Raw genomic sequence first — 27635 nt, 5'->3', positions numbered from 1 at the left:
CTACTGACCTGTTTTCACATGAGTTTCCACAGAAACTCATCTAAAGCAGAGTAGTGAACACTACTCTTGTCTACAAGCAGGGGAAAGCAATCTATCACCTATTTTTAGCAGACTTTCCCACGTTTAAAGAACCCTCACCTAGAGTGCCTCAGGGATGACTTTTAGGATACCAACAAGTTTTGTTCAGCAAGGTAGTCATCACCAATAACCACCACATTCAGGATTTTTAAAACCCAGATGTAATTGCCAAAATTAGACAGCTGTTGCTTGGCTAAAATGAACTACACGGCGGTCTCGTCGCCACCACCAATTGTTAGCGAACGGCATTTTTAAGACACATTAAAGCTTCAGAGTTCACAAGTGGGGCATTTACTGATTTTTATGACACTGAAGAACATGTAAATCTCTTCAGCATGTGATAATCACAGACCTTATTTACATCAAACAAAAAACCCATTCAAAAAAAAAACATTGACTGTGAGACGAGTGAACTGGAAGTGCTGAAATGCAAAGCAAAAAGGGATTTCCAGGTTTTAGGACTCATTACTGGGGTTCTCTGTACACGCTTATTTTGGTGGAAAAGAGTATAAGTGTGTGCTACACTGACTTATGGCTGTCAGGATATGGTAGTCTTTTCTTCACAGTTGTGTATTTGAAACAAATCAAGGTAATTCCCAGGATTACGAGAGCAATATTTATGAATATATTACTAAAAAAACACTGTAATTCTAATCATTTGATAACATTTTTGGAGCTTTTTCAGTTGAAACCCTATAATACATTTTAATCTCATTAAATAAAAAGCTTGTAATATCATGATGACAGACTTGCTTGTTATTATAAGAGTTTTAAAAGAAACATTCATCCCTGCCCTCTGTGGTCGCCCGTATGTCGGTGTACTTAGCTCACCTCGTTGCCGTACATCATGAGGTGGTGTGTGGTGATGAGCGCTTTGAAAACCACTATCCAGCTGTTACTGGCTGTGCGCTCCAGCAGTGTGTCTGCCAGGTGGGGGATGCTGACGTTCAGCTCATTGGTGCAGTGGATCAGGTCTGGAGGACACAAAAGAATAACATGAAAGAATCTGGACATGCAGAGAAAACTGTAAATGAATAAACTAATAATTAGCAGAAGAAAGATTATAAAAACAGGTGTAAGGACTTGAGGTAAGAGATTATTGTAAAGTCACAGGTTTGACTTCAACCTGCCTGTTCTTTTACTGTAAGTCACTTAATAAAAGCAGCAACCACCTGCCAATATCATAATTTATTACCTTAGAGAGCTCACAGGTTGAGTTATCAAGAATCAATAGAACGAATGAACAACCATGATGAGTGCAGCCTTATTGACTGCATTAATTTTGACTCACTCAATATCAGCACACAAATCAATAAACAAATGATTATTTAATGATGCAGCCTGTATGGACAGATGAATCAAAACTAGTGCTACAGTCTCACAAAATCCATTTTGTGGCTGCAGTTCAACAGTGCTACCTACTTACTCCTATGAAATGTCAGTAAAATATCAAGTAAGAAGATGGAAAATTGCATTGCACGGTCAATGCAAACTCAAGGGATTGATACTTTTTTTTAAAAGACTGTCAAATAAATAATCATATAATGAATAACAAATCTGAGTTTTCCTCTAGAGGATCTTTGTTAGCAGTGATGGACTATAACGGAGTTGTCTCCAATTTTTACCCGCTGAGACGCGCCTCCAGAGTGCAAATCGTCTGTTCAAAGCAAATGTGGAACACATTTCAAAAGGAAATATTGCTCTGTGTTCAGCTGCATGTTGGATTTAAAAGGTCCGACAAATGGCAAGCTGAGTGTGTGTGTTTTTCAATGAAGAACTGCCAAGTTAACTCAGTAACTGGATCCATTTTAAAAGCAAGGGAGTTTCATTTTTATATTTACAGCAGTATGTCCCAAAAATAACAGGTCATTGCAAATTCAGCAGTGAAAACTAAATGTACAACAAGGACAAATTGGTGGAACAATGCCCTGAATTCTTCAAGGATTTTTCTCTGGCAAAAGATCAAAATGTGAAGTATGTTCGGCTTCTATTTAATCTCAAAGATTTACTGACTCCTGGGTTTAGGAACCAAGCAGAACCAGCAGAAGCATGCTTATTGTTATGTGCTTATTCAGCTGTGATTCAGTGGGATTACTGTATAGAAAGGCTTGTTAATATCTCCAGTGGTAAAGATAATTATTTCTCTAAACTTGACCTTGTGTGTTTTACAGTACAGCCCTTTGTATAAATGGACTGTATTGTGCACTTACTGTAGAGCTGCCCTATTTAATCAGTTCAGTGGCATTGATCAGCAAGTTTAAGATCTTTTCCAGGATAAGAAATTAAATTTAATTCACCATTTTACTCTAAAAAACCTTGTTTAGATGGATAAGCACTACGTTCTCGGCAGTACTGTAAAAATTGAGATTATTCAGTTTATTTAAAGGCAGATACTATATGCACTTATATGTCCATAGCAGGAAAAGCCACACCCGGATGTGTATATTTCTGGGCGTTGTAGCAACATTGAAATATGACATTAACTCGAACAGATCTCCTCAGTATTCTGCTAAAGTTTCTGTACACTGCATGCAATCAGTAGTTTTATACATCCTAAAAACTGAAAATAATAAGTTAACATTGTCTCAAACCCCACAGATACCATGCGTACACCTGTTCCTGCACATAAACTAGTAATTATAAAGGGAGGATGTGTTGCGAGATCAGGTGTACAGATAGTTTTAGCTAAGATAGCTTCATGGAGCAGATTAAAAAGGTTGAGAGTCGGGTAACATTGTTTTTAGGATGTTTTTCAATTTTACTTGTGTTATTTTTTTTGCAGTTTGTGCACTTCTCTGTAAAATATTTATGAAATGGGCACTTATAAAGTCAATTTTAAATAATTTAGGAATGATGAATTTCATCATAATTTTTTTTAAATTCATCTCCCTGCTTGTGGTCCTGTTATCCTGTGAAGAATTTTGTAAAGTCAGTTTCAACATGGGCGCTACAAAAGGATCATTGATCGTCTTCCCGATGTTTAATAATAACAATGATGATTGAGAGTTTACCGGATGATTGTTTGCAGAAATGTGATGAGTTAGTGGCATGGAGGCTACAAATTGCAACAGCTGTCCTGGCATCGTTTGAGACCCTCTGAAATGTGACAATCAGCGAAACGTTCTCTATGAAATTTCTCATGGACAGGTCTAATAGAATTGAATTGAGTTATTTTTAATATACATTTCGAACATTTTAAAAAATGAATGTAAATGTATATTTAAGGGTGTTTCTACATCCATTTAAAGCGAACTGTGGGTGTGGAAATGAGGCTCCTACCCATTAGTCAAACGCCAGGATGATTGAGATTCATGAACAGAATCAGGCGTACACACAGCTTTATAAATCTGAGGAAAAGAGTGCTTATGCATATTTCTGCATCTCTGCATACACACATTTTTAGTTATAAATCAGAGTTGAATGCATCTGGCCCCTGTACTTAAACCACTCACCCACCACATCTTCCTACCTCTGTGGACTTTGCCACTATTTATACTTTGTCATCAGACTTTCTGGTTGTACATTTATGAGTTTTTTTATCCTAAATTTACCACTTCTTCTCAGAGAATATCTGAGGTTGGCTAGTGCTAGTCCTAACCATGACCTCTTGCCGTAACCCTAACTGTTTCTGACCTCGACGCTTCAATTTGATGAGCACTAGTGGATAACAGCATGCAGTGGGATCCACAGCAGCTCGTTATATGGTCGGGTGTAAACAGCAGAATAGCCTTTTTACTATTTTTGGTCCAATCCTTGTGAAGTTGTTCAATGCCTTCTTCACATGCTTTTGAAAGATCTCAAGCTAATTTGCTCAGGTTTCAAAAGGTTAAAACCCAGCCAGGAACAGGATCTAAGCTAATACTCATGTAAGAGACATAACTTTTTTAGTGAAGGGAAATTTGAATAAAGACAGAGGAAATAAATCAGATGAGATGATAAAAAACATGTTGGGTTCTACTTGAATTCCACAGCAGAGCACGGCGTCGTAAAGAACAGCGCATCAATATATAACGACAAATACAGGAGCTAAATTAAAAAGGCAGATTCAGTGAGTGAAACCATTGGGGGAGTGAGAGGAAGGGATCTTGTACTCAAAGACAGATGGTGAGAGTATTTCCGCACTGAGTTACTGTGAGAAACTTCAAGCACGGTTTGGTTTCTGAGGCAAATCCTGTGTCTGTTTCTTCCACAGGATCAGAGTTTATCAGGGCTTATTTCAAAGCTCTGTGATGTTTTCTGTGCCCACTGAAACGCTGGATACCAAAGAGTCCCAGTTGATACCACAGTTAAATGTTTGATGCATGTCAAAGGCACCCGGAGCACCCGCAGTTCACCGCAGCTAATGCTCCATTCCTGTTCATCTTGACTTTATTTTATGTTATTTTGGAGTTAGAAACCTCAGCAGCAAAAAGACAGCTGGTAACAACTGTAACAATATTGATTAAGGTCTCCAACAAACTCGTGCAACTTTGCCTCAGACTTTCTGCTGCAACAACATCATCACATTTAGTCCTCTGAATTAGGACTTAGTATAGAGGTCTGTGCATCTGAAATTTGAAACATGTAGAAAGCATTTTACAAACTTATCAAGTAATTCTCTAACACATTTTGAATAAATATCAATATACAGCAACATCAAAAAAGATCATTTATACCTAACTGCTATGAATCTGACTATATATACACAAAGGTATCCTGAAATCACCTCTGATCTTATTTTATTTTTCTCCTTCTAATTTAATCTCAGGGCATTAATATCAACACAGTACATGGTAATGGTAGTGCTTAGTCATGCTTTACACATTGTTAATGGTTTGTTTGTGAATTTCCTTCCTGGCTCAATAATTAATGGGACCATATTGATTTCAGCTAATTAATGTTTCCTGTCAAAAGTGAATAAACAAACCAGTGAGGTGGACAAGCAACACACTTTGTAGCCACGCTATGGATAGCAATATTGGTCAACTATTTTGCTCCAGGCTGAAATATCTCAACAACATTTCGATGTATTACCATGAAATTGGGCGCAGACATTTATGTTCTGCTTTAGAATTGCTAAACTTTTAACTTGACTTTTCATTTAATTTGTCCTTTGTCTGTTTTACCTTCACCTGTGATCTTGATCGTGGGTCATAAAACTTAGTCTCAGCTTAGTCTCTTATCTTAACATTCTGACAAAATCATACTTGTTTAATATCACAAGTTTTTAGTCTTTCTTAATATTGAAGTTCAATGATGTAAACATTGAGAACAGCCAATAGTAAAATGTGAAGTCTTGTCTCTCTTGTGCAAAAGGAGGAGAAACAAGCAGAGTTGCAGAGTGAACAAAAATGTGTTTAAAGGGCATCAGGTGGCTCAGTGGATAAAGCAGGCGCCCCATAAATGAAGGCAATGCCATTGCAGCAGCGGCCCTTTGCTGCATGTTATTCCCTCTCTCTTCCCCTTCATCGCTATCGATCTTCTGTCCTGTCTAATAAAGGCAAAAATGCCAAAAAAGTGTGTTTAATTTAACAACACATTAATGAGAAATCTTAATTTTTTAAAGTGTTCGCATCTTTTTCCTACTGTCTCCTTTGACTAAATAGTAATGCTAACCAACAGAGGCTGGTGGCAAGTTGAGGCGACAAAATCCAAAAAGTTAAAGTTTGCATGCAGTATTTTTTATTTTTATCAATTATTGACAAGAGTACTGTTGACATATCTCTATTTCGTGTATCTTGTGTTTCTAGAGTTTGTGAACGCTTGAAGAACTACTGACTTCAATTTCATGAAACTTGATGTGAGGGTGTACCTTAAGTCAGGAAGAACCCATTTAATTTTGGAGTGGATCCTAACCACGGGTCAGATACATCAATTATTTTCTACATCATAAGTGCACAGCTGAGGTGATGAGATTTTTGATAAGCAAAAATGACATTTTGACATAATTCTAACAGTTTTGAAAATACACACAGACACATTTAGTGTTTGCTTGCAGATTTAAGTCAGAAGTCTGGACTATTGGCCTCGGTGGAGGTCAGCATGCACAATCTGAGTCTTTCTAATTTAAGTTGTTGCTATTGGAAAATTGTTGAATTAAGGACTAATGCATATTAGCTAATATCATACGTCAGCTGCAGTAATTAACATTTTGGTAAGTTTAAATATTCACCAGCATGAAATATTGTTAATTGTGGTGCAGATATTGACATGTTTGCTGATAAGGAAGTACTACATACTGTTAAAATGGCAATATTTACAGGGTTACTGCGATGGATTTTAAGGGGATATATTGTCATAAATGGACCCTATTATTCCTACCTACTTTATGTTTTCAACAGTGTATAATCACCTGAAACTAAAAATCATTTTCTCATAACCTTGGGTCCACCACCTGATGCCACTGGGCCTAAAAGACTTTTCCCCATTAACTTACATTGTGAAAGAGATTTCTGAGGGCCAAAACCCCCACGAAATGACTCGTCTCACTATCAGGATTTGATCCATTTGGTCAGGCAACATTTCGAAAGTCTAGAATGAAATCATTTTATCCTTATTTAAGTTAGCGGAGCGCTAAACTAGAAGTCAGCCGCTCGACTCGCGAACGTCTGTAGTTCACTTCCTTTACCACACAATGTGAAATATAATGGGTAATTTTATACCCGCAAAGTCTAGGCTTTGGGCTCTGAGCAACTTTCTCAGGAAAGAACGGGGCCCTGCCTTCAACACTGTATCCAGTTCTCTTTATATGTCCATGATCTGCATTTGGAGCGGATCCTCTTCCATGGAGTCCACCATGTTGTTTCTACAGTTGTCCATTAGCTGTGTCACATTGGCCACAGTAGTTCTCCTACACTAGGGATACTCAACTTACTTTGCTTGGGGGCCACTTTTATAAAATGAAATGTAAAATGATTTTAGGGTGTTCTAGGATTTTAGGACATTTCTTGGATGGACACAGGAAAAGTTTCAGTTGGTTGCAATATCAGTGCTAGATGCCAAAAATCCTACACGCTAGACCTTTAAATATGTAGTTGGGCTGCATTTATGTGACATGTTTTCTTGTTGTTGTGACTGTTTGTTCAATTAGGGAAGAGTGAGAACCCACTCCAGCCTGAGGTCTTTACTAAACGCTGATGTTAGCATTTAGCTTCGAGCACCACTGTGGCTAAGTGCAGCCTCACAGAGCTGCTAGCAAAGCTTGTTTGAAGACATTATTTTACTTTTCACAGAGTAATGGCCAAGCTCTCATGCTTCTAATTGAATATTATTATAGATAATTAATAGAGCTGCTTCTGTCAAATATTTCAGTCCACCTTCATGTATTCCTTTGGGTGATAGATAATACATCAGCTAGGAGCACTGTCACCTGTCACTAATTTAATCATTGACAGGTGACAGTGTAGATAGCCAGAGGAATGTGATGAAATATTGATTGCCAGCTGGGATTATTGATAAACTGCAGTCTATGTAAGAAATAATGTATATCAATAACACAATTAGAAATGAGATTTAGGATAACAGCATGCGCACATTAATACAAAGTACAAGATGAGATAATATTTGTAATGCTAGTTAGAATAAAATATAAAACCAGTGTCATGACTGGAGGGGCTTTTCATAAAAACTTTATTAAAGAGGTTTTAAGACCTTGGAAGAAGTGAGTCATTTCAGGACCTGAAATTGCATTGCAAGATAGGGTCATTATACTGACACATAGATGTGGGAGAAAGTGCGTAGGGGTATCCATTCATGCTCTGTCTGAACATTCCCGTCCCGTCAGACTGTGAGTCAAAGCCACGCTTTCTAACGTATTTTTCTTCTTCTGCCATCACTTCATCTCCCTCCCAATGTCACTTAATTTGGCTGTAAGTCAAAAAAATGTGGCCACCGAGGAGCTAAAGGCCCGTGATTATTCTCAACACGTTTTTGCAAAAATCTACAGCACATCACTATCACAGCCGCAACACACAACCAAATAAATCATACGCTGAATAACACAGCTAACTGTGCTTTCAGGTCAGAAGGTCATTTTTGGCCTGATTACTATTCTGTGTGTGATGAATCTGGTTTGTATCGCCACTCTCTGCTATCTCAGCCATGCAATGCACTGCCTGGTGAAAGTGAAAACCCATTACTCTGTCTGTCATGCTCATCATTTGGTGTGGGGTAGTAAATAATCAACATCGGCCATTTATGTCACCAACTTGTCTGTCAAGGTCATGACACTGTAAGAAAAAACCTGGGTGAATAGCTTCAGTGGCCAGAATTGTATTTGATTTATCATTCATTGCATTTCGAGAAATGGCACAGCGCTTCATCTTTTCTTTTCAATGTTCCTGGCAAAAATGGATCAATAACAAGTTGAGTATATTTTAAAGGTAACTGAAATGTCCTCCTTATTTATCAAACCTCTCAGATTAGATGAATTGATCCAGAATCAATGCCCAGGTTCTTTCTTTATGACCCAAACAGAAAATCATAGCCTAAGTAAGTTAGCTCCAGTGGAAATGATTATAAGTCTTTGGCAAAAAAAAACTAGGTCTCGGTGGAAAAAAAAAATCAAATATAACCATATTTTGATCAGATACCTTAATAATATTCAGAAAATGACATCACTTTTGCTGTAACAATTACTGTAAAATATAACAATACAACCCGATTGCCAAAAAAATGTTGGCTTTGTATGCTTCTGTAAACCACATTTAAGTTATATTTGTATGATATTATAAAGCAAAAACGTTGGAACTTTATGTTTCAACAACACTTCACTTTGGTTAATGTGTGATTATGTTTAGGCACAAAAACCACTTGGTTATGGTTGGTAAAAGGTCATGTGTAAGCTCATAAAAAACAGTTTTGGTGGAGAAACTGCTGTTGTCTCTGTTTAAAAGACAAATAAAGCTTTCTGTGGCACAGTGCCAGCAAGAAACGCAACAATGGCTCAGTAAAAAACAACTACTTTTAGATGCACTATCCCAGCAGGAAACAAAGTGATGTCTCAGTAGAAAAAAAACACTTTTTGTAGCGGTATCCCCCTGCAGGAAAAGCAGCAATGTGTCAAAAAAAACAATCGCGTTATTGTGGCACTATCCTGGCAGGAAGGGCAGCAATGTCTCTTTAAAAGACAACTGCTTTCCGTGGCACTGTCTATGGTGGACAAACAGTGGGGGGTCACTAAAAACCACCAATATTTGGTGGCTATAAAGCCAGTAGAGAAAGAGCAGTGATTCACTAGAATTGTCTGTTGGTCTCAGACAGTGGTGTGTATCTTGGCAGGTGTCTTGCCAGAAGGTCACACCATCCAACATCCCCTTCACCTCCAGGTGACAGAGCAGCAAATATACTACATCACTTCAGAGATTTTGATTTAATATGTGTAACCCATAAAAACTGAACATGGTTGTGGTTTGCAAAAAGATGCAATTCCAACATTTTCTTCAGGCCACTTGGCTATACAATAACCAAAATCTATCTTATCACATATCATGATATCAAGAGTTTGTACAAAGCACTTGAGGAGCTTAAAAGTACTTACATTTCTGAGTGTCAAATTCAAGTCCTGAAATACCATGAAAATCTGACATTTTTGACTTGAAAAAGTACTTTGAGGTAATTGAAAGGAGAACCGAATGATGAATTATTTATGAAATGTATTAGATAAATGTTTTAAACTAGGTAGCAAATAACGGCTGTGGTTGCAATTTTTTTCTAATGTCGTATGAGCGCCAATCAGTTGGTGAATACCAGTGACTAGTTGCTGCCCTCTGTTTTGCTAGTCAGCAAAAACACTCACACCAGAGCAGCGTCAGCAGTTAGTGAAAGTTTTTAGCTGTAATTCGGCAGTAAATAAGCAGCAATGAGTTGTTGTTGTTGTTGTTGTTGTTGTAGTGTGGTGGGGGGCTGCTTCGCTGTGTTCTGCTCTCTATATTTTTTCCGCTTTTTGTCCTTTGCCAATTACATGCTTAAATAATTTCTCTAGTCAATTAATAGTAACAGATGGACTTGAAAAAGTACTAAAAAGTCCTTAAATGTGACTTGCTCTTGTCTTTATGAACCCTGATGTTATATCCTGTTCCTGTAAGCTTATTATTCTGTTACCCACATTGATCTTGTTCTATGTGCACCCCTCTTTACCTTAAAACACAGACCAAGTGTCTGACACTTTCTATAACCCTGTTTCACCAGCCATGTTGAGTAAGAAAAGACTCCAGTGGTGGTCCAGGTGAACTGCACAAAGACAGTGTGGGTCACACACACACACACACAAACAAACACCTGAACTCTCAGACCTGAGATCGACCCACAGTCTTGAACAGCTGACTCATCAGAAGCTCTTTTTAGAGCGGTTGAGTTCATGGCCTTATCTCTGCATTCTTTATTCACTTCCCAACCACGGCAGGGATTACTGTAGATCCACTGACCTCCTGATCACAAACATACTCCCTCCCAGCGTCTTTCCTTTAACCTTAAAGTGCAGCGTGTGCACTCAGTGAAATGCCAGAGAGTTCTATGTTATATCATGTCCTGGGTGGAGAAGAGGGGCCCCTCGAGCAGGAAATAAAAAGTGTTTTATTGTGAAAGCTAGCTGTGTCTATTAGAACAGCTGCATCTGAATGGCTCAAGTACAAAACATTCATTCAGCTAAAAATTCAATTCAAGCTTCCAGGGGGTTGAATTGCGCCAGGCCCTCAGTTTCTGCTTTGGCATGGAGCTTTTTATTCCACTAATGATCAGAATAAGAGCCAGATCAGAACAAAAAAAATGCCTCATGTAACCACCTCGACCAGAATGAGCCGACCCATTCTGAGAGAAACTTCATTGTCCTTGAGAGCAGCAGTATAAACCTTCTTTTATAATCCATTTGACAGATGAAAATTTGTCATGTAAATGCTCAGGTTCTATTTTAAGATTATCTGCTCTCACCCTTGAGTTAAGTGACATTTACTAGTTTCTGAGAGACTCCCACTCATGGCGGGTGCTGAAGGTGGATGACCTTCTACCATTTAATAACTGCAGGGGCTGCGTGTTCTTATAAAACTGTGGCTCTGCTAGGAAGCACAATAAAGGCGCAGACAAACAAAACCAACATCAAAGAACCAGCGGCGACATAAAGCCGACTGCATTGCCTCATGTCACCTGTGTCTCCACCAAAAAGTTGCACATGAACACACTGCAAAGACTACAGCCAGCACAAATGCTCTGCACCTGCATGATAGGAAATAACTCTCCATATCAGCAGACAGCGGTTGTCTGTCTTGGTCAGCCATTCGAAAAAGGAATTCAGAAGACCGTCATGATGCCAATTAGCAAGTTAGCATATTAACTAGACAACCCAGTGCTGAAATAACAAAACATATTAACCATGCACGAGTGAATAATAACCCAAACCATCAGGAAATATTTCTGCTAAAGAGCTGAATGGCTAAAGAAATACAATCTTGTTGTAAATAACAAGTTTGTGTGATCTCACTCCCTCTTGGTTGTAGCTTTTTGTTTGCTTTCCTCACTTCTGTTTCTCTTCTCATGCACTGAACCGCTAATCAGAGTGATTTCATTCACTAACTGGCTTTGATGCCGAATCAAAATGCTGAATCAGTGGAAAAAAGCAGACAAGGGCTGATGGTGTGGGACACACCACAGCAACCAGGGTGGCAGACGCTCACCGACGGCCCAACATTGACCTACTGCTGACCGACGGCTTGGTGTGTCAGGGCCTTAATAGACAAATAATGGTGCCAATCATCAGATGCCCTTATATAAATCTTTCTCCATATAAAATTCAGTTTTTCTCATTTGTTTGAACATTGTCAGAAGTTCCATTTTCAAAACAGTTCACACAATAGTTTATTCTGAAAGTCTCAGGCAAAAATTACCCCATTTTGTTTGCAAAATGGCTTAGCACTGACAAAACATTAAAATAGCGAAACAGAAACATTTCCATCAGACAACAAAACTCGTGGTCAAATGATTATAGTCTTTCAATAATTACACAATGGACAAACAAAATACAAAATCAGTGTTGACTGTTTTAAAAATGGTGTAACCATTTGTAAAACCAATAAAAAAGTGTCAAAACATCTCTAATTGACGACTTCTGCTGTGCTAAGAAGGTGATGATGAGGATCAAGCAGGTCCCAGCTTCATTTATCGTGTCTTAGCAATAAAGAAAAAAACTTTACTACTTCCATTGGACTCATCAGCTGGCTTGATTTTTAATTAAACATAATTACAGTCACTGTTGCAGGATTCCCACAGTCACGGAAATCCTGGAAAAGTCAAGGTATTTCACAATCACATTTCAGGCCAGGAAAAGTCATGGAATTAGTAAAAAAAACATTTTAAGTTTTGGAAAAGTAGTGGATTTTTGTTGTGTGTAATGAAATGTTACACTAATCTTTTATGGATAATCTTCCACATAATTTTACATAATGGCAAATTTATTTTCTGTAGCTGATGACGATACATAGCTCTAAAGCCTGTTACGTTTTGTTTACCATCATGTATGTTTCTTCATTTTCTCAGTGTTCTGTGTCTTCCTTCATTTATGCCAGCTAGCTGAAATTATGTTTGAATAGAGTTCAAATCTGATATGTAAACACTAGGAAAGTGGGGCAAGAAAAACAATGACCATGGATTCTTAAAAGGCATGGAAATGTTTTGAAATTTTGTCCATGAAAATGTGTAGGAACCCAGATGTTGGCTTATGCACCTTTAAGAAATCCTTTAGCTTCCATCTGAACCATGTAAACCGTTGCAAATGCAGTAAAACCATTGAAAAACCTAAATAATTAGCTTTTAGTGGTGGTCGCCATCAAGATAAGATTTGTATCAAATCATCGCAGCAGTAATTACTCGATGTCAAGAGTCACAAAACGGCTTTTTTCATCCTAAGTGCATTTCTGAACCTTTTCAGACACCCCCACTGGGTGTTTTTCTGCTTTAATGGCCTTTTTAGTAGGGCAAAGCGATACAGCCCTGATTTAGATGTATTGTGTTGAGGCGCCCGGTGGCACATCTTGTGAGGGAGCCCAGAATTCCCAGTGTCACCTCTGCTGTGGACATGACTGACTAATCCGCTGCCAAACTTGCTGGCTGACTGGCTGGGTGTGCGGCTGGATGGCTGACTCTGGGGCTGTTTGGCTACCTGCCTTGTTGTTTTCTCTCAGACTGATTTCCTCTTGATTAGCCATCTTGCTATTCACCCCCGTCTGTGTCTGTCTGTCTGTTCTTAGCTGTCAGACCAACTGCCTGTGACTGGCAGCACCATTGATTACCCGTGCTCTCCATCGATCATGTCAAGTAATTATAGTGAGGCAGAAAAGCCACCTAACCTAATAATCACTGGTACAATCTACATATGAGGAATCCTCCTTCTCTCTACCCTGAGTGTACATAATTGCTGCAGTTTGCACACACAGCTCATTAGCAGAATGTGCAGATAAAGAGTCTGTCTGCTTAAACGCCTCATCCTAACACCCACCAGCCGGAGCTGTACAGTACACACACACATATACACACACACACACACACACACACACACACACACACACTCTGCTCCTCCAGCAGCACTGACAGCAGCAACACATCCATTAATGACAATAATGCACCAGAGGACATGACAGTGAACTTGAATGTGAGATGAAATGAAAAATGCTGCAGAAATAACGCACATTTTGAAGTGTCTCCAGAAGATGTTAGTGCTGCCGCTGATAGTGGCGTTAATAATGGATAGGCCTTACACTGTAAAAGGTTGCAATATGATTACAAGAGTGGCCTATTTCCCCTGAATGACATGCACAGATTGTACCTGGCTGATTGCCCCCTTTCGCTTTATATCCCAAATTTACAGCTTACATTAATAGATGTTGCTTGCTGCCATTTAAATCTAAGGGAATGTATCGGTGTCTAATTAAAGAGGCTGCAAACATAACCGGGCCGGATGAGAGAGAGAGAGAGAGAGAAGAGGGGGGTTAACAGATGCTGTTTATACAAGCTATCCTTTGTGAAGAAAGATGCAGCTATCTCTACAGTAATGGCATGCTTAACCTACAGTCAAGGTGTTTCTTCTTGGGTCCGCTGACTTCATGCGTCGTGGCCTTGCAGACGGCTTTGCTGATGGCAGATCCGGTCATGCTGTGCTGCGCGGCGGCGATCCGGTCCGTCAAAGACTGTCCCGACATGTTACTGGAGAGGAGGTGGTGGTGGTGGTGGTGGTGGTGGAAGAGGAGGCAGGCGGAGTGATGGTCGAGGAGTCCGGGTGGGGGGAACCGGGGAGGACGATCAAAATGTCTTTAGAGGCAGGGAGGAGGGTAGTGCCCTCTGCGAGAATCGGCCGTCTGAGCAGCAGGAGGAGGAGGAGGAGGACAGCAGCGTACACCGACGAGGATCCGGTGGGAGAATTCATGCGGCGGCCAAATAAAACATAAGACGGTCACATCCAGGGAACCATTTAATATTCAGTCGAAGACATCCGCTACAGGAATAAAAAACTGTATAATTAAGAGCATCCAAAGTACCAAAATAAAATAAGACAGTGTACAGTAAGCTGTGATGTATCCCTGAGATGCCGGCGCCTGTGCGAGGGCTGAATCCGAAAGATAATCGAAACACTACTGATTATTATCAGATCTATGCGGCATCCCCTACTGAAGAGTCATTTTTCAAAGACGATATAAAACAGCATTGTCCTTTTCCTCCTCTTCTTCGTCGTCCGGTTTCTCCTCTGAATTTACGCGCAGATCCAAACACCTCTGTGATCCACACAGCACCCCGCGCTGGCTGCATCTAACCTCAGCCGCTTTGATTTTTTTTTATACCCCCCACCCCCCCAGTCTTTTTAATCTTCTTACAAAAAGGGTGTATATCTGTGTGTTGAGGTTGCCGATAGGCCAATTCCGATTTTTTCCCCCCAGTCAAACTTGTGTGTAAAATGGCAGTACATGAATCAGGTGACTGGGAAAGGAGGGCGATTGGGCTAGTTCTCCGGGTCTGGGGAGGGCATCTTAAAGCAGAAGGCTGCCCCCGGTTTTTTAAGGCAACCCTTTGCCTTAAAAAACCGGGGGCATCAGCTGGTTCATCACCTCCGTGCATGTGGAGGGCTCAAGAGTGTGATGTGCAAACTCTCTCTGATTACCTACTGTCCAATCAAATGGAGACACATAGCGGGGAAATCCATGATAACATCAACACAAGGTGTTTCATTTGTGTGATGCTTCAGTGTGATCCCCACTGTCTGAAAATTGGGATGCATGATATTGGATTTTTTTGCTGATACATAACAACTCATTTGGTTGATAACTGATACCGATATCAATATATACACTTTATTCCCACCTGATATTAGTGATCAAGTCTGTTTTGTGGTGGAATTGACATCATTATGTGCATACTCTTATCATAATGACCCACCAGCAGATGGAGACATAAAAAAAACAGTGTTTTTCAAAGTATGTAATATTTATTCATTGCGCAAAATAAGAAAAATAACTTCATCGTAGGGTTGATGTTTTGTACATGTTTATGTAGTTGTTTCCCCAATTTGCAGAAATTTACAGTAGTTTTTCTTCTTCTTAGCCGCTAACTGTTACTAGCTGATTTTTAAATCTCCTGCACTGGGCCGCATAACACATAAAACAAAATGTTACACCCGTCCTGCCCATGGTCCTGTCCTGCTGGCTGTCCTGTTCATACAGACACCGTAAGGCACTGTTACTACCTCTGTTTCTGGCTCAGAGGAGAGGTCACTTTGTCCCCCCATTCAGTGATTATACCTTTTATACAGAACAGCGAGGCACCATAAGGCCATGATATTCCCGCCTTGAACAGGCAGTGTAAAAGGGGATTTAGTTTTGTTGAGGTCAGTGGTGGAATATGTCCTTCGATTGATATCAGCAGTGGTTGTGCATACTCCTTGAATCAATTAATGTGCGCTTATGTGACCCTGACTGATTTACTGTACTTGTGAAACAGATGAGTATATTTGGGAAGATTTACTCTCATAGTAATGTCTTTGTCTTTCAATATTTTTTAAAATTTAATTGATTATTATTTCTGTTGATATTTCTTGTAGTTGCTGCCTTGAGGATGCCATTTTACAAGCCCCTGGAGGGCGTTGGGCAATTCTCCTTCACATTCTTTCTTATTATGTATTGTATATTCTTAATGTGCATATGTAGAAATAAAGAAATGATAAATGAGTGGTGGCACCTGGGAAGAGCGTACAGGAGGCAGGACATGATGTGGATTACACCACGGTCATGTAACCAGTTTGTAATTTAATCATTAACAGCAGAGCCTCTTGCCCTTCTTATAATTTGTCTGACAATTTCTGTATTGGCCCCTACTGACAAATCTCATCATCTCTCTAGTTTGACATTTTCATTGCCATACTCTTGTACATGACCCTTCCTCTTAATCCGCAGATGTTTGTTTTCATCTGGTTTTCAGTGAGACTCTTATAGAAATGTCATTCATATGTCACTCGCTCATGAAATTCCTGACTATTACCTGCTCTTTTCAAACTCAGTCTGACATTACAGACTTTGTACCAGAGAGCTTGCAGGATAAAGTGTGTTTAATGTTCGATCCAACTGATTGGGACATTTGCGTTCTCACATACAGCACCTCTGGGTAATGTCTAGATAGGTTTGCAGTCTATGTGTGAAAAGGGCTACTCATAGTTTTCTAATGGAAAATCCCCCAAACTCCCAGTTTCATATGTGTCCCCCTAATGTTAAAACGAAACCTGCACCCTTGACAGTAGCATTACAATGTCTTTTTAATCATCTCACAGTGTTCCTGTATATTCAGAGAGCCTGTGACCCCAGATTTTACATTGAAAGGTTAAGGTGTTTTGTTATTAGTACCATAATAAAATTCTTGCAAACATAGCCCATGATATTCCCGTCAAGTTACCTGTTCTGTGACATTTCTTGCAACTTTAAAATCATTTTACAGGACTGTTCCTGTTTGATTAATTTAGTTCCAACAACATTCCCAGTATGCATCTAATTGACATTTTATGGTTGAGTAAATACCATCTGGTAGCATGCAGTGATGGTTCCTGCTTTATTTTACAGTAAAGATGAGAAGAGCATCTGCAGAAATCTCTTTAGGAAATATATCTTTTAGCACAGGGAATTTTGCTGGATTAAATAGTGTAAGAAAAATTTCCTGTAAGGTTAGAAAACATCATCAGAAAACTGCATTGAAATGTTCAATTTAATTTAGAACAATTTCACATGATCAAAAATTGATTTAACATGGACTTTTGCGATGGCTATTACTCAATATTACATCAGTTCTGAGACGTGTGCAAACACCCTTCAGGAAAGTTGGGGGTTTTTTGTATCGTTTAAAGAAGGTTTCTAACTAAGGATTATTTCTTTGTTGAGTAATCTGTTGATTATTTTGTTGGTTAATAGATTAGCTGTTTGGTCTTAAACATCAGAAAATGGTGAAAAATGTCCATCAGTGTTCCCCAAAGTCCAAGATGACATCCTCAAATATGTTGTTTTGTCTGCAACTCAAAGACGTTAAGTTTCCTGCTGCAGAGTAGTTAAGAGGCAAGGAAAATATTCACATTTAAGAAGCTAAAATCTGATTTTTTTTTTGCTTCATTTTTTTAAATTACTCAAACTGACTCATCAATTATCAAGTAAGTTGGTGCTTAATTTAATAGTTGACGATTAATTGAATGATCAGTCAGTCGTTGCAGCTCTAGTTTACAGTTGAAGATAATGTTTTATAGCACTGCAAATAATTATCCTCATTATCCCATCTGTTGATTTTTAATTTTAGTCTATTAATCAATGAGTCTAAAAAAAGAAGAAAAAAAAGAAAAATAATGAAAATTTTTTTATTATTATTTTCTAAATCCCAATTTGATTTAAGAATGTCTTGTTTCATTTGATCTACAGTTCAAGCACCAGTTTGTGAGTCTCATATAGTTTCTCTAGGAGATAATTAAACAGATGAAACCCTCTTGGTGACACTGACACTTATTTTCACAACCCTCATAGGCTCTTTTAGCCAGTTAATTATCTTTTAGAGAAACTGACGGTTACCTCTGTGACTCGAGTGTACGCTAATACATAGGAGCCACAGACTGAGGCTATCCAAAACCCAAAGATATTCTGTTTACAGTGACATAAAGTGAGAAGCTGGAGTGGAGGAATGTTTCGTAGGAGAAATGATTAGTGAATTATAAAAATAGTTGTTGAAGAATCAGTTAATATTTGCTCTCTTTGTGACTCAAGTCAGTGTCTGGTCTATATCCAGTTTTTGACAGCAAAGAGGACGTGACGCATGCAGAGATCACTGCGTAATATAGGGCTCCACAAATACATATTTTATTGCATGTAGTCTGCTTCATATGGAATACATTTACAAATGTGTTACATTACAAAGACAGGCTATTACACATCAAAGGGAGTGAAGTAAAATATAAAGCTGATGCCTAATTTTAAAACATGGAATTTCAAATAACACTCGAGGCACACTCAACAAAGGCGGCTGTTCAGTCGGCGCTGAGCTGAAAAGAGCAGCACATGCCATGTTTTTGACTGGCAAGAAATTGATTTTAGGGTTGAAGAAAATGCCTCGTTTCAACAATAGAGCCAATAGTTTGACAGTGAGTCAGGTCTGATATAAAGTTATTTCTATCCATGGTGAAATATCCACTTTTGAGGGTGAAATGTAACCCATTAGAGACTGATACCACACATAATTAAATGAAATCAGTGCTTAACTAGAAGGAGATACTACTGTGTACGATGAAAAGAAAGAGAGGTCCTGGAAGAACCACAGATGTTGTAACGTGGTTTACACTACCACTGCTATTGCTAATGAGAGAAATTCTCCATCCACTAATAACTATTAGGTTTTATCAACCATTCGAATAGTCCATTAATGAACACGTCTCCTAAACTGACTTTCCTCTGTTACCTTCACACCACATATGTTTGTTTGTGACTACAAAGGATCCTTCTGTGTTTTCCCGGTTGCACGCAGGAGCAGATTTTCCAGCCCATCAGTTCATCATCCAGTATGAAAGAAAAGCTCTTCATGTATTAGCAGGCCAATTATGAATACACCGATGCATCCTCTGTATTCATGTTACATAAAGAGATTCATTTTATGTCAGATTAGCAAACTTTGGCTTTTAGGAATTTGTTTTTGTCAAACTACTTCAATTATAGGTTCAGTGTGTAGGATTAAGAAAGATATATTGGCAGAAATGGAATATAATACAATAAGTATGTTTTCTTTAGTGTGTAATCACCTAATGATACCAATTGTGTTAGGGCCTTTTGTATTTTACATTTTAGCATCGGCCAGTGTAGTGAGCAGCCCCTCCATGACAAGCCAAACGCCTGAGAATAAGAATTACTAGAATGAGCCATTTATGTAGACACATGGAGCGGTTCCTTGTTTTTGGAGAATGTCATGTTTACCACAATGTTACTGTAGTAGCCCAGAACGGTCGACCAAACACTGGCTCTAGAGCCCTTTGCATTTTCATGTTCTCAAGTTTGCCACAGTAGTCAGAAGCCCATCTGCTGTGAGCAGTGGACTGATTTGTAACATGAAACTGCTTTATTCAGTGTTTTCACCAGCTGTAATCACATTGTCTGTTTGTTCTAGAGAGGAGGCGACCTCTGCACATAATTCAGCTCCCAATAAAAACCTACTGAACAATGAGAACTGGAGGAAATCTAAATGGGAGTTCATGCTTGGCATATAGGAGAAGTTTCAGCTGCTTGCTATCTGCAATCCTCACCACTAGATGCCACTAAATCCTACACACTGCCGCGTCAAAGGTCAGGGATTAATTTTCATGCATAACCAGACCAGTCTCCACATTACGTTTTAGAGCTGTGCCAGCTCTGGAGAAAGCAGAGAGCGAAATCTAGTGCAAGTAGTGGTCGTAGACAGGAAACAAATTTCTCAATGAGGGAAACAGAGATATGCTTCCAGTCCCCTTTTAGAGTTTTCTTTTTTACTTTTTATGTGGGAAAACCATGTTTAACAAATTATTAAAGAGTATGTTTTACATGCTCTCAAATGTTTCTGGAGAGGTATTATAACATATTTGACATATGTGATAATATATGTGATAATAATTTCCTAGTTTTCGGGTGACTGGGTGGATTGAGTTGCCGTCTCATATGTAACCACAAGGTTTAGCGTAAGGTTCACTTTAGGCTTTTGTTGTACTGTCAGCACTCATATTAGCTCCAGTACATGTACGAAATTCATGACTTTTTCAGCAGTTTTAGCTGCTTCGATTTACTGCATGATGGTGAACTGAGGAAAAGAGCAAAGAATGCAAGAAGGCTTTGTGTTTTTAAGTCCATGTTCACACTGCAGACAAAAGTTTTAGGAGCTGTCAGTTTAGCCACATATCAAAGGCACAATGTCAAAAAGGATCAGTGCAAACAAAAGAAGCATAGGTACAAAAAGTGTACATATGAGGCACTGTAAGTTTATACTGACATCAAACAATGTACAAATTAATGTAAATAGTTTAAAGACATTTTTAATACCTCTAAAAGAAAAAAATAATCCCGTACAATTTCTCTGAATAAAAGGATGAAATAAACAAATTGTGGGGGTGGACGGGTTCTGTTGCTGTGAAACATAAATCATAACTTAAAATTGAATTTCTTTAAAACAAAATCTTTTTTTTTTTTACCTTCAATTATTAAATCTGCAGGGTATTAAAAAAAAATCAAAAACAACTTGTTTGTGCTCCAGATTTTATTTTGACCTGCAGTGTGAAAAGAGGCACTTTGGTTCAAAGCTCTGTCTGTTTCACATTTGTATTTATTAATCACTTTGGCCTAAGTTGGATTTAGTTTTACAAACAGTCCCTGAGCCAAACTTTTCTATGCGGCCATGACCTCCCAGCTGTTCACTTCCTGGTTGCTTGTAATTGATCAGGAGTCACCATTTCAGACATGACGAGCAGTTGAGGCTATCCTTCGTGGTGTTTGTGTATCCAGACAAGACAAGGGAGCTGGGGTCTCGCTCTACCATCGGGCACTCTTCGTTGTTCAGGATGTGCCCTACCAAGCAGCGTGTCGCCTCCTCAATGTTTGCGTTTTCCTGAGAGAGGGAAAACAAGAATACCCCTGACTTTTCATCTAATGCCACCATGAAGTTCACATTTGTTGAGATAGATTTCTTTCTTAAAGATGAATTTTAATGACTATGACTTTACCTGCAAAAATAAGAATATATCATTGAGTATCAGCTGTCGTTTGAATGTAGTGCCATCAGTAAACGTTGGAACCTCAGAAACATCAGCATGTTTGCATTGTCATTTGGGGACTGTCGCTCAGGTGTAGGAGCCGGTTGTCCTCTAATCATAAGGTTGGCAGTTTGATCCCTGGTTCCTCCAGTCAACGGGGTCAAAGTATCCTCGGGAAAGATACTAAATCCCAAATTGCTACTGATGGCTGTTCCACTGACGTGTGATTGTGTATGAACTGAGTGGCAAGTGGCACCTTGTACGGTAGCTTCAGCCACCAATGTATAAATGTGTGTGTGAATGGGTGAATGTGACTCATTGTGTGAAAGCACTTTGAGTAGTGGAATGACAAGGAAAGCGCTCTAGCATGTCTAAAGACTTTTAAGGCCCTTTTTCATGCACATGTTGCCATGGTTTAACCCAATTCGACGTGGTGCATCGGCCCAGTGCCGCAGCAATTTGCAACTCCATAAACGATTTAACAGTTAAATGCAGCGTCCTCTTTAGTGCTGTTTACAATTGCAACATGCAAGTGTCTCTTTGCTTTTATTGAAACTGATGAAGTATCTGCTATGTTGTGCAATAGGGGAGGAGGATATTTAAACATGATGCATGAATCCTTCCTGAATGCCTTTTTTGTTGTGTGTGTGTGTGTGTGTGCTTTATTCAGATTGAACTACTGACTTGATCGAGGTGTGTATGGTGTACACTGCAGCCGAAAGAGGCATAATTCCTCTTTAATAGTAAGTTTATTGATAATATATATATAAAAAAAAGTTTGTACGATTTGATCAATATTCACATTCCCATATTCCTTTTTCAAACATCAAATACGTATGGAGTTTAATGAATGTGTTTGCTGGGTATTCAGCTTAAATTTTCTAACTTTTTTTTTTAATTTCTATTTATTTTGCATGTTTTTTAAGAAAATCTGATAAAAAAAAATCTAATCAAACCTAATCTAATGATGACAGAGCCCTTCTGATGTCACTGTAATCTGTTTAGAGGTAGTCTGGCGTGATTAGGTAGATGCTCATCTTGGGCGCAACTTGGTGCAACTCGAAGTGCACGGCACGATCTGACTCTGCATGGCCTTAAGTGCCAATGGAAAAGCCCTGTTAGTATAACCTACCAGTATGCATTTCTTTATAGTGATGCAAGCCAAATAAATAAGTGAAATGTGATTATTTTGTCTCTGACTTTAAGACTTGGGAAGTGATACCTTTTCAATTTTTGGGAATAAACTCACTGGATTTCTGGTTTAGCACTCCCCTGAGAATCCTATTGTTGAAGCGCAACCTCCTTTTTTTTAATACCAGTATGTATTGTTTGACCTAGACTTTTACTTTTGCTATAAAAATATTAAAATATTTATATCATGCTGACAAAAGTGTAACAAAAGCACAAATAGGGAAGAATCATTAAATCAGCAAACTGACTCAGCAATGTCAGTTGCACAACAATATCTAAGTGAGTTGACACCAGACAACATTAGCCACCATAAGATGACGGTCATATAACCAAGTGAGGCTGTGGCACCAAAACCCCTAAAAGTCTATTTTTTCTTTCTGTGCTATTTATTTGTTAATCAGTGGTCACATCTGTCCACAAATGTATGAAGCGGCCCTTATTACAGTCCGAATGGAGAATACAGCATTGATTCTTACTTAGTTGACTATCTCCCTTTTCATTCTGTCATCGCACACTAAACTAATGAGAAGTCAGGATGTCACACAGTGTTTGAAACCTTTCTGTCCTGTTTGCTGAGCCTTTGTGTTCACCAACTACACTACTGCCTCTGACTCGCACTCTGGTGTGTAACTCATTAGATGGGCTTTGAACAGGAGGAAATAACAGCCGGCCAGTTCACACCAGACTGAAGACATTCTTGTGTTAACTGTTGAAATAATGTTTTTGACTTTTGGTGTTTGCACTGAAACAGCTGACAGTAATTTTCAGTCATCTTTTTTTTTTACTGTGGGCTTCTGCTGTAATAACAGTCCTATCATTAAGCCTGTTAAGTATGTAGTTTATCTGACTGTGTAATTGATGTATCGAACTGATGACTAATTTAGTGCAGAATTGAGTCTTTTAGTCTTTGCTTCAGGTCAAGCCACTTTACAAGAAAATCAAAAAAGCCCTCAAACCTTTTATATTTGCATAGAAATCACTAGTACATTAAAGGATTTGTCGGAAATGTTACCACCACTTCTCGTCTAACTCTAAATGTTTTTTTTCCCACTGATTTGACTCCAGCGTCTCCCCTCTCGTACCTTTGCAGAGGTCTCGAACCAGCCAACGAAGCCGTTCTCTCTGCAGAAGGAGTCGAGTTTGGGCTGCTGGGAACACAGCTGGTCTGCCTTGTTGGCCAAGAGTACAGCTGGAACTGGCCTCCCGTGGTTCAGGGTCACCTGAGGAGAGAAGAAAGACAGGTTATATGATGGTTGTACAAACGGTAACATGTAACTTACTCTTTTGGCAGTATGAAGTTTAATTGTGGAAGAAATTTGATGTGAGAATACCCTTTTCTTATCTACTGTATTTTTAGGTTTGCAACTCTAACGACCCCTTTCACACTGTCATTTTCTTCCGACATTTGATTGTTATTATAACATATTGACTACAGCCAGTTTAATGTGTCAGTGTGCCTCAACAGTAGTGCTTTTCAGATGTTTCTTTTTCTCAATGCTGGCATCTTTTTAAGTTGTTTCCAAGGAGGAGAGAGCCAATGCAGCTGCCTTGGGAGAAAGCGCAGTGTCTAACGTCTTTTTCCAGAGCGCTTCACCTTTTTAGTGCCGCCACACCGAGCACTTCTAGTTGAAATCTCTGACCTTTTCAGCAAAGTGCTGGTGTTATCACTACCCCTCCTTAAGCTACTTTCAATCACCAGCTATATGATATGTCACTCAGAAACAGTCACAGCAAAGACAAAGAGGCCCTTTTATGGAAGCAGATCGTTCAGCAGACACTGAATGTTGCTGATGACTTTTGTGTTTTCATCACCAAACTATTGTAGGCTTGTTATTAACTGTGTAGTCAACCGACTGTTAACATGGGGGGCTCAGACACAACTTACTCTTACACTTTGGCTGAAGCATACTGACACCTTTAACAAAATTACTTTGCATTATCTTTTGTGTACAGACTATCGATATCACCTTGCTTTAATTGTGCAAATACCATGATAAACCTTCTGCTGATTAAAAACACACAATGCATTTGGTGTTTGTAAACAGAAATTATTTACCTGTTTATTTGTATATAGAGCAGTGAAGTGAGACCTATCACGTGGTTACTTTAGACGCGTGTGGAGACGCATTTAAATGCCAGGTGGAAAGAGACAGAGTTAGAGCTGTCTGTGATCAGATCACCCAAGATGCATGGTAATACCAGGTGTAAACAGCTGTTAAATCCTTGTTTTTGCGTAATCTCCAGGGCTGTACCTGACTCATAATCATGCCAGTCAAATTGGATTTGGCTGTTCAATATGAATATTAGACTATTTGTTTTGTTTTCAATACAAAGAGTTAAAGTTTAAATGGGGGTTCAGTGTGACAGCAACATTCACTTGATATAGTGAACAAGCTAATGGTGCTAATGACGGATTGTAAATGTGTAACAACGCTTTCGCCAACACTAGATATTACACAAATGCCAGACACTGTGTGTTATTGACTTGCTGTGGGCTGTAAATTTACCACCTCTTCAATGTACAGTGCTGTCTCTCTCTGTGTTGCTGCTTGCATGTCCACAGCTGCAAAGAGTAGCATGAAAGTCAAGAGCGCTCACTCCGCAGCAAAATCTGGGGCCAAAACATCCCCAAGAAGTACACTGCACAGAATAAAACACTGCTCCACTTGAGCAATCTCAGGTGACTGAGGGTCTGCCGAATGATGATTAAAGTCTCCGACTTTTAAGGGGCACCCCAAATAATCTTACTTTGAATTTGTTCCTACATTATGTGAAACTTAAATGATTACAACAATCAATACTGAAAGGTAAATTCCATATATTAGGCAGAATTGTAGATGATGTCTTTTCAGTATTTGTGAGTAAATGTATCTCATTTTACCAAAACAGTACTACTGCCCTAACCTTAACTGAAACTTTGGCATAATTTGTTATTGTGTGTGTTTGCAGTGACCATATGCAAATACAGTATGTATTAATATGCAGCTTTTTAAAGACAAAGAATGACAAGAGAAAGACAGGCCTCAATCTGTGCAGACCTTGGAGTCCAGGTCGTCTTTCCACTTCAGCACTGCGTCGAATGTGGAGGCCCTCGTCACGTCAAACACCACCATGGCCCCAACCGCTTCCCGGTAGTAGACACGAGTCATGTTCCCATACCGCTCCTGTCCTGGGACGCACGAGACAGCCAATCAGACACACACACATGATGGTGTAAAGATAACTTTCAAGTCTGTGAAATCAAATCAACTCAGAGCACGCTTTATTAGTGACAAATATGATACGTTTGTGTGTGTGTGTGTGTGTGTGTGTGTGTGTGTGTGTGTGTGTTTATTCTACAGTAGCCGCCATCATGTGATTGATGTTATGAGCATGGGATCACTTGAGTCACAGCCAGGCACAAGATCTACATTCCTCAAACAGACTTCAAATGACAGGGAGGGACCCGGGCATCCAGTAGTGGACAGACACTCACTCTCACTGGGAGTTCATGTCTATTACTGAGAAAAACGTTATATCACTGAGTTGTAAAGTGGAAAAACAAGTTTAAAAAGGTATTTTTCCTGCAGCAGTCTGTCTTGTTTTAAGACAGTCCTGAAAAGGTGCCAACTGTTTTGATCTAACAGTTCTGACAAAACCCCTAGACCCCTAGAACGCCTTAGAAATTAGAACAATTTCTTTTGTGTTTCTATGTTTTTCCTCATGCTCCCACTTTTCTAAAACTGCCCTCAGATGGAGCTCAAAAGCTTATTTCCAGAAGTAGCTTAACGGTTTTCACAGCTGGTGGAGGTGAAACAAAAGGTTCTTGTTTCCAAAGATCCCAAAACACACACTCTTCCCTGCAGAAAAGAAGTCACGCAGAGCTTCATAGTTTTAACAATCACCTGATGCAACAGTCAACCTGTAAACCAAGTTGGACATACCTGCTATGTCCCACAGCTGCAGCCGGATCACAGTGTCCTCGTCCCACTGCATCACCTTCAGGGCGAAGTCCACCCCGATGGTGGCACGGTAGTGCTGGGAAAAGATCTGATGCACGTACCGCTTGATGATGGAGGTTTTTCCGACCCCCAAGTCCCCGATGACCAGGACTTTGAACAGAAGCTCCTGCTGCATGACTGCAGCTCTGCAGGGGAAAAAAACTTAGTAGAATTATTGTAACTTTCAAAAAGGATGCTGGTGCGCAGTTATCGCAAAACAAGCCAGTAAACTATCTATGGTGAAGTCGTGGACAGTAAAAAAAACAAGGTCATTTTCTCCTATCCAATGCACTGTCCAGTATTCAGTATCTTCGAGATTTGCGTAACAAGCTCGTCTGTGATCACTGCTGCACACCCTTTTTTATCAGAGGAGACGCTTTGAATCGGTCTACTTCAGGGAGACTCAGCTCCTGTGATCAACTCCAGTGGTGCGTTCAAAAAGTCCTCGTAAAAATCGGCTTCAAGATTTTTCATGCAGCCGAGATCATATGCAGTACAGTACAGATTTAACTTTGCTTATCACACAGAAGCCTATGTTTTGCAGGTATGAATGAAGTATGAAGGCTACACTGTTTATTTGCAACCTATGTATAACATTTCCTTGCAGTAGAAGTGTAAATGCCGAACATGCAAAAGTTTGATAGACTCAGGAGGAAAAAATTGTAACCTGACATTAAAAAAAGTTAATGTTAGTGTTAATGTTAAAATTAAAAAGTCATAACAAGGTCTTTATACCAGCGACATATTTTTTCAGTTTAAAAAAGCTATTTCTAGCTTAAGCAAGTAAAAATAAAACAGATGTGCTTTTATTATTGCTTGAGATTCCTCAATTTATGTTCATTTTACATTTGTTTTTGAATGTAAAATTTATTATGTGTAAATGTAATTTTTTGTGAAAACATTTTCTAGCTGTAGAAGTGTAAAATTCCCCATCATGCTTTTCTTTGGAGGGAAAAAATGAAATGTTTTTAAAAAGTCATATCATTGTCACCCTCCACTGGCAATATATTTTTCAATTTAAAATATGTAGCCTAATGGGCTATTTTAAGGTCAAACGAGTGAAATTATAACTTTCCTGGACTGGGACTTTTTTCAAACTTTAGAATCCTAAATTTTCTGTATTTTAATTTTTTTTTTGTTTGTTTATTTTT

General features: G+C 39.1%; 2 protein-coding genes and 1 long non-coding RNA gene across 5 annotated transcripts in view; 1 reads left to right on the top strand and 2 right to left on the bottom strand.

The window, feature by feature from the left end:
- The window catches only part of LOC121952578 (phosphatidylinositol-binding clathrin assembly protein-like), a 39603-nt gene extending 24719 nt beyond the window's left edge, over positions 1 to 14884 (bottom strand). Inside the window, exons 1-2 of one of the 2 annotated variants that reach the window (XM_088088340.1) lie at positions 14111 to 14884; positions 910 to 1052 (exon numbers count right to left, since the gene is read on the bottom strand). In XM_088088340.1, the coding sequence (XP_087944466.1) occupies positions 910 to 1052; positions 14111 to 14240 (273 nt within the window). In that variant the 5' untranslated portion in view covers positions 14241 to 14884. The remainder of the gene's footprint in view (positions 1 to 909; positions 1053 to 14110) is intronic. The other variant, XM_042499342.2, reaches the window with a different exon arrangement.
- LOC148187268 (uncharacterized) overlaps positions 1 to 24527 on the top strand; it is a 37232-nt gene extending 12705 nt beyond the window's left edge. For both annotated transcript variants that reach the window (XR_015778895.1, XR_015778896.1), the window contains one exon: positions 23595 to 24527. This is a non-coding gene — a long non-coding RNA (uncharacterized LOC148187268). The remainder of the gene's footprint in view (positions 1 to 23594) is intronic.
- On the bottom strand, positions 18389 to 26897 carry rab38c (RAB38c, member of RAS oncogene family). Its single transcript, XM_042499343.2, has 4 exons — positions 26428 to 26897; positions 25543 to 25673; positions 23587 to 23724; positions 18389 to 21168 (listed from the first exon to the last, which is right to left on the bottom strand). Exons 1-4 carry the CDS (start codon positions 26618 to 26620, stop codon positions 21007 to 21009), a joined length of 624 nt encoding a protein of 207 aa, XP_042355277.1. The 5' UTR covers positions 26621 to 26897; the 3' UTR covers positions 18389 to 21006.
- Between the last annotated feature and the right edge of the window lie 738 nt (positions 26898 to 27635).

This window comes from Plectropomus leopardus, chromosome 15, assembly GCF_026936395.1.
Source record: "Plectropomus leopardus strain MGB_pleo_1.0 chromosome 15, ASM2693639v1, whole genome shotgun sequence".
In the NCBI taxonomy this organism is placed as follows: domain Eukaryota; kingdom Metazoa; phylum Chordata; class Actinopteri; order Perciformes; family Serranidae; genus Plectropomus; species Plectropomus leopardus.
Note: the sequence above shows the minus strand (reverse complement) of the source record. Positions and strands in the feature narration are given on the sequence as shown.

Bases quoted from the DNA above. Each gene is read 5' to 3' on its own strand.
- rab38c (XM_042499343.2), bottom strand. From the start codon at position 26,620: ATGCAGCAGGAGCTTCTGTTCAAAGTCCTGGTCATCGGGGACTTGGGG. The intron at 25,674-26,427 runs GTATGTCCAACT...CGTGCGTCCCAG, and splicing joins GCAGCTGTGGGACATAGCAG to GACAGGAGCGGTATGGGAAC. The intron at 23,725-25,542 runs GTCTGCACAGAT...TTCTCTCCTCAG, and splicing joins AAGACGACCTGGACTCCAAG to GTGACCCTGAACCACGGGAG.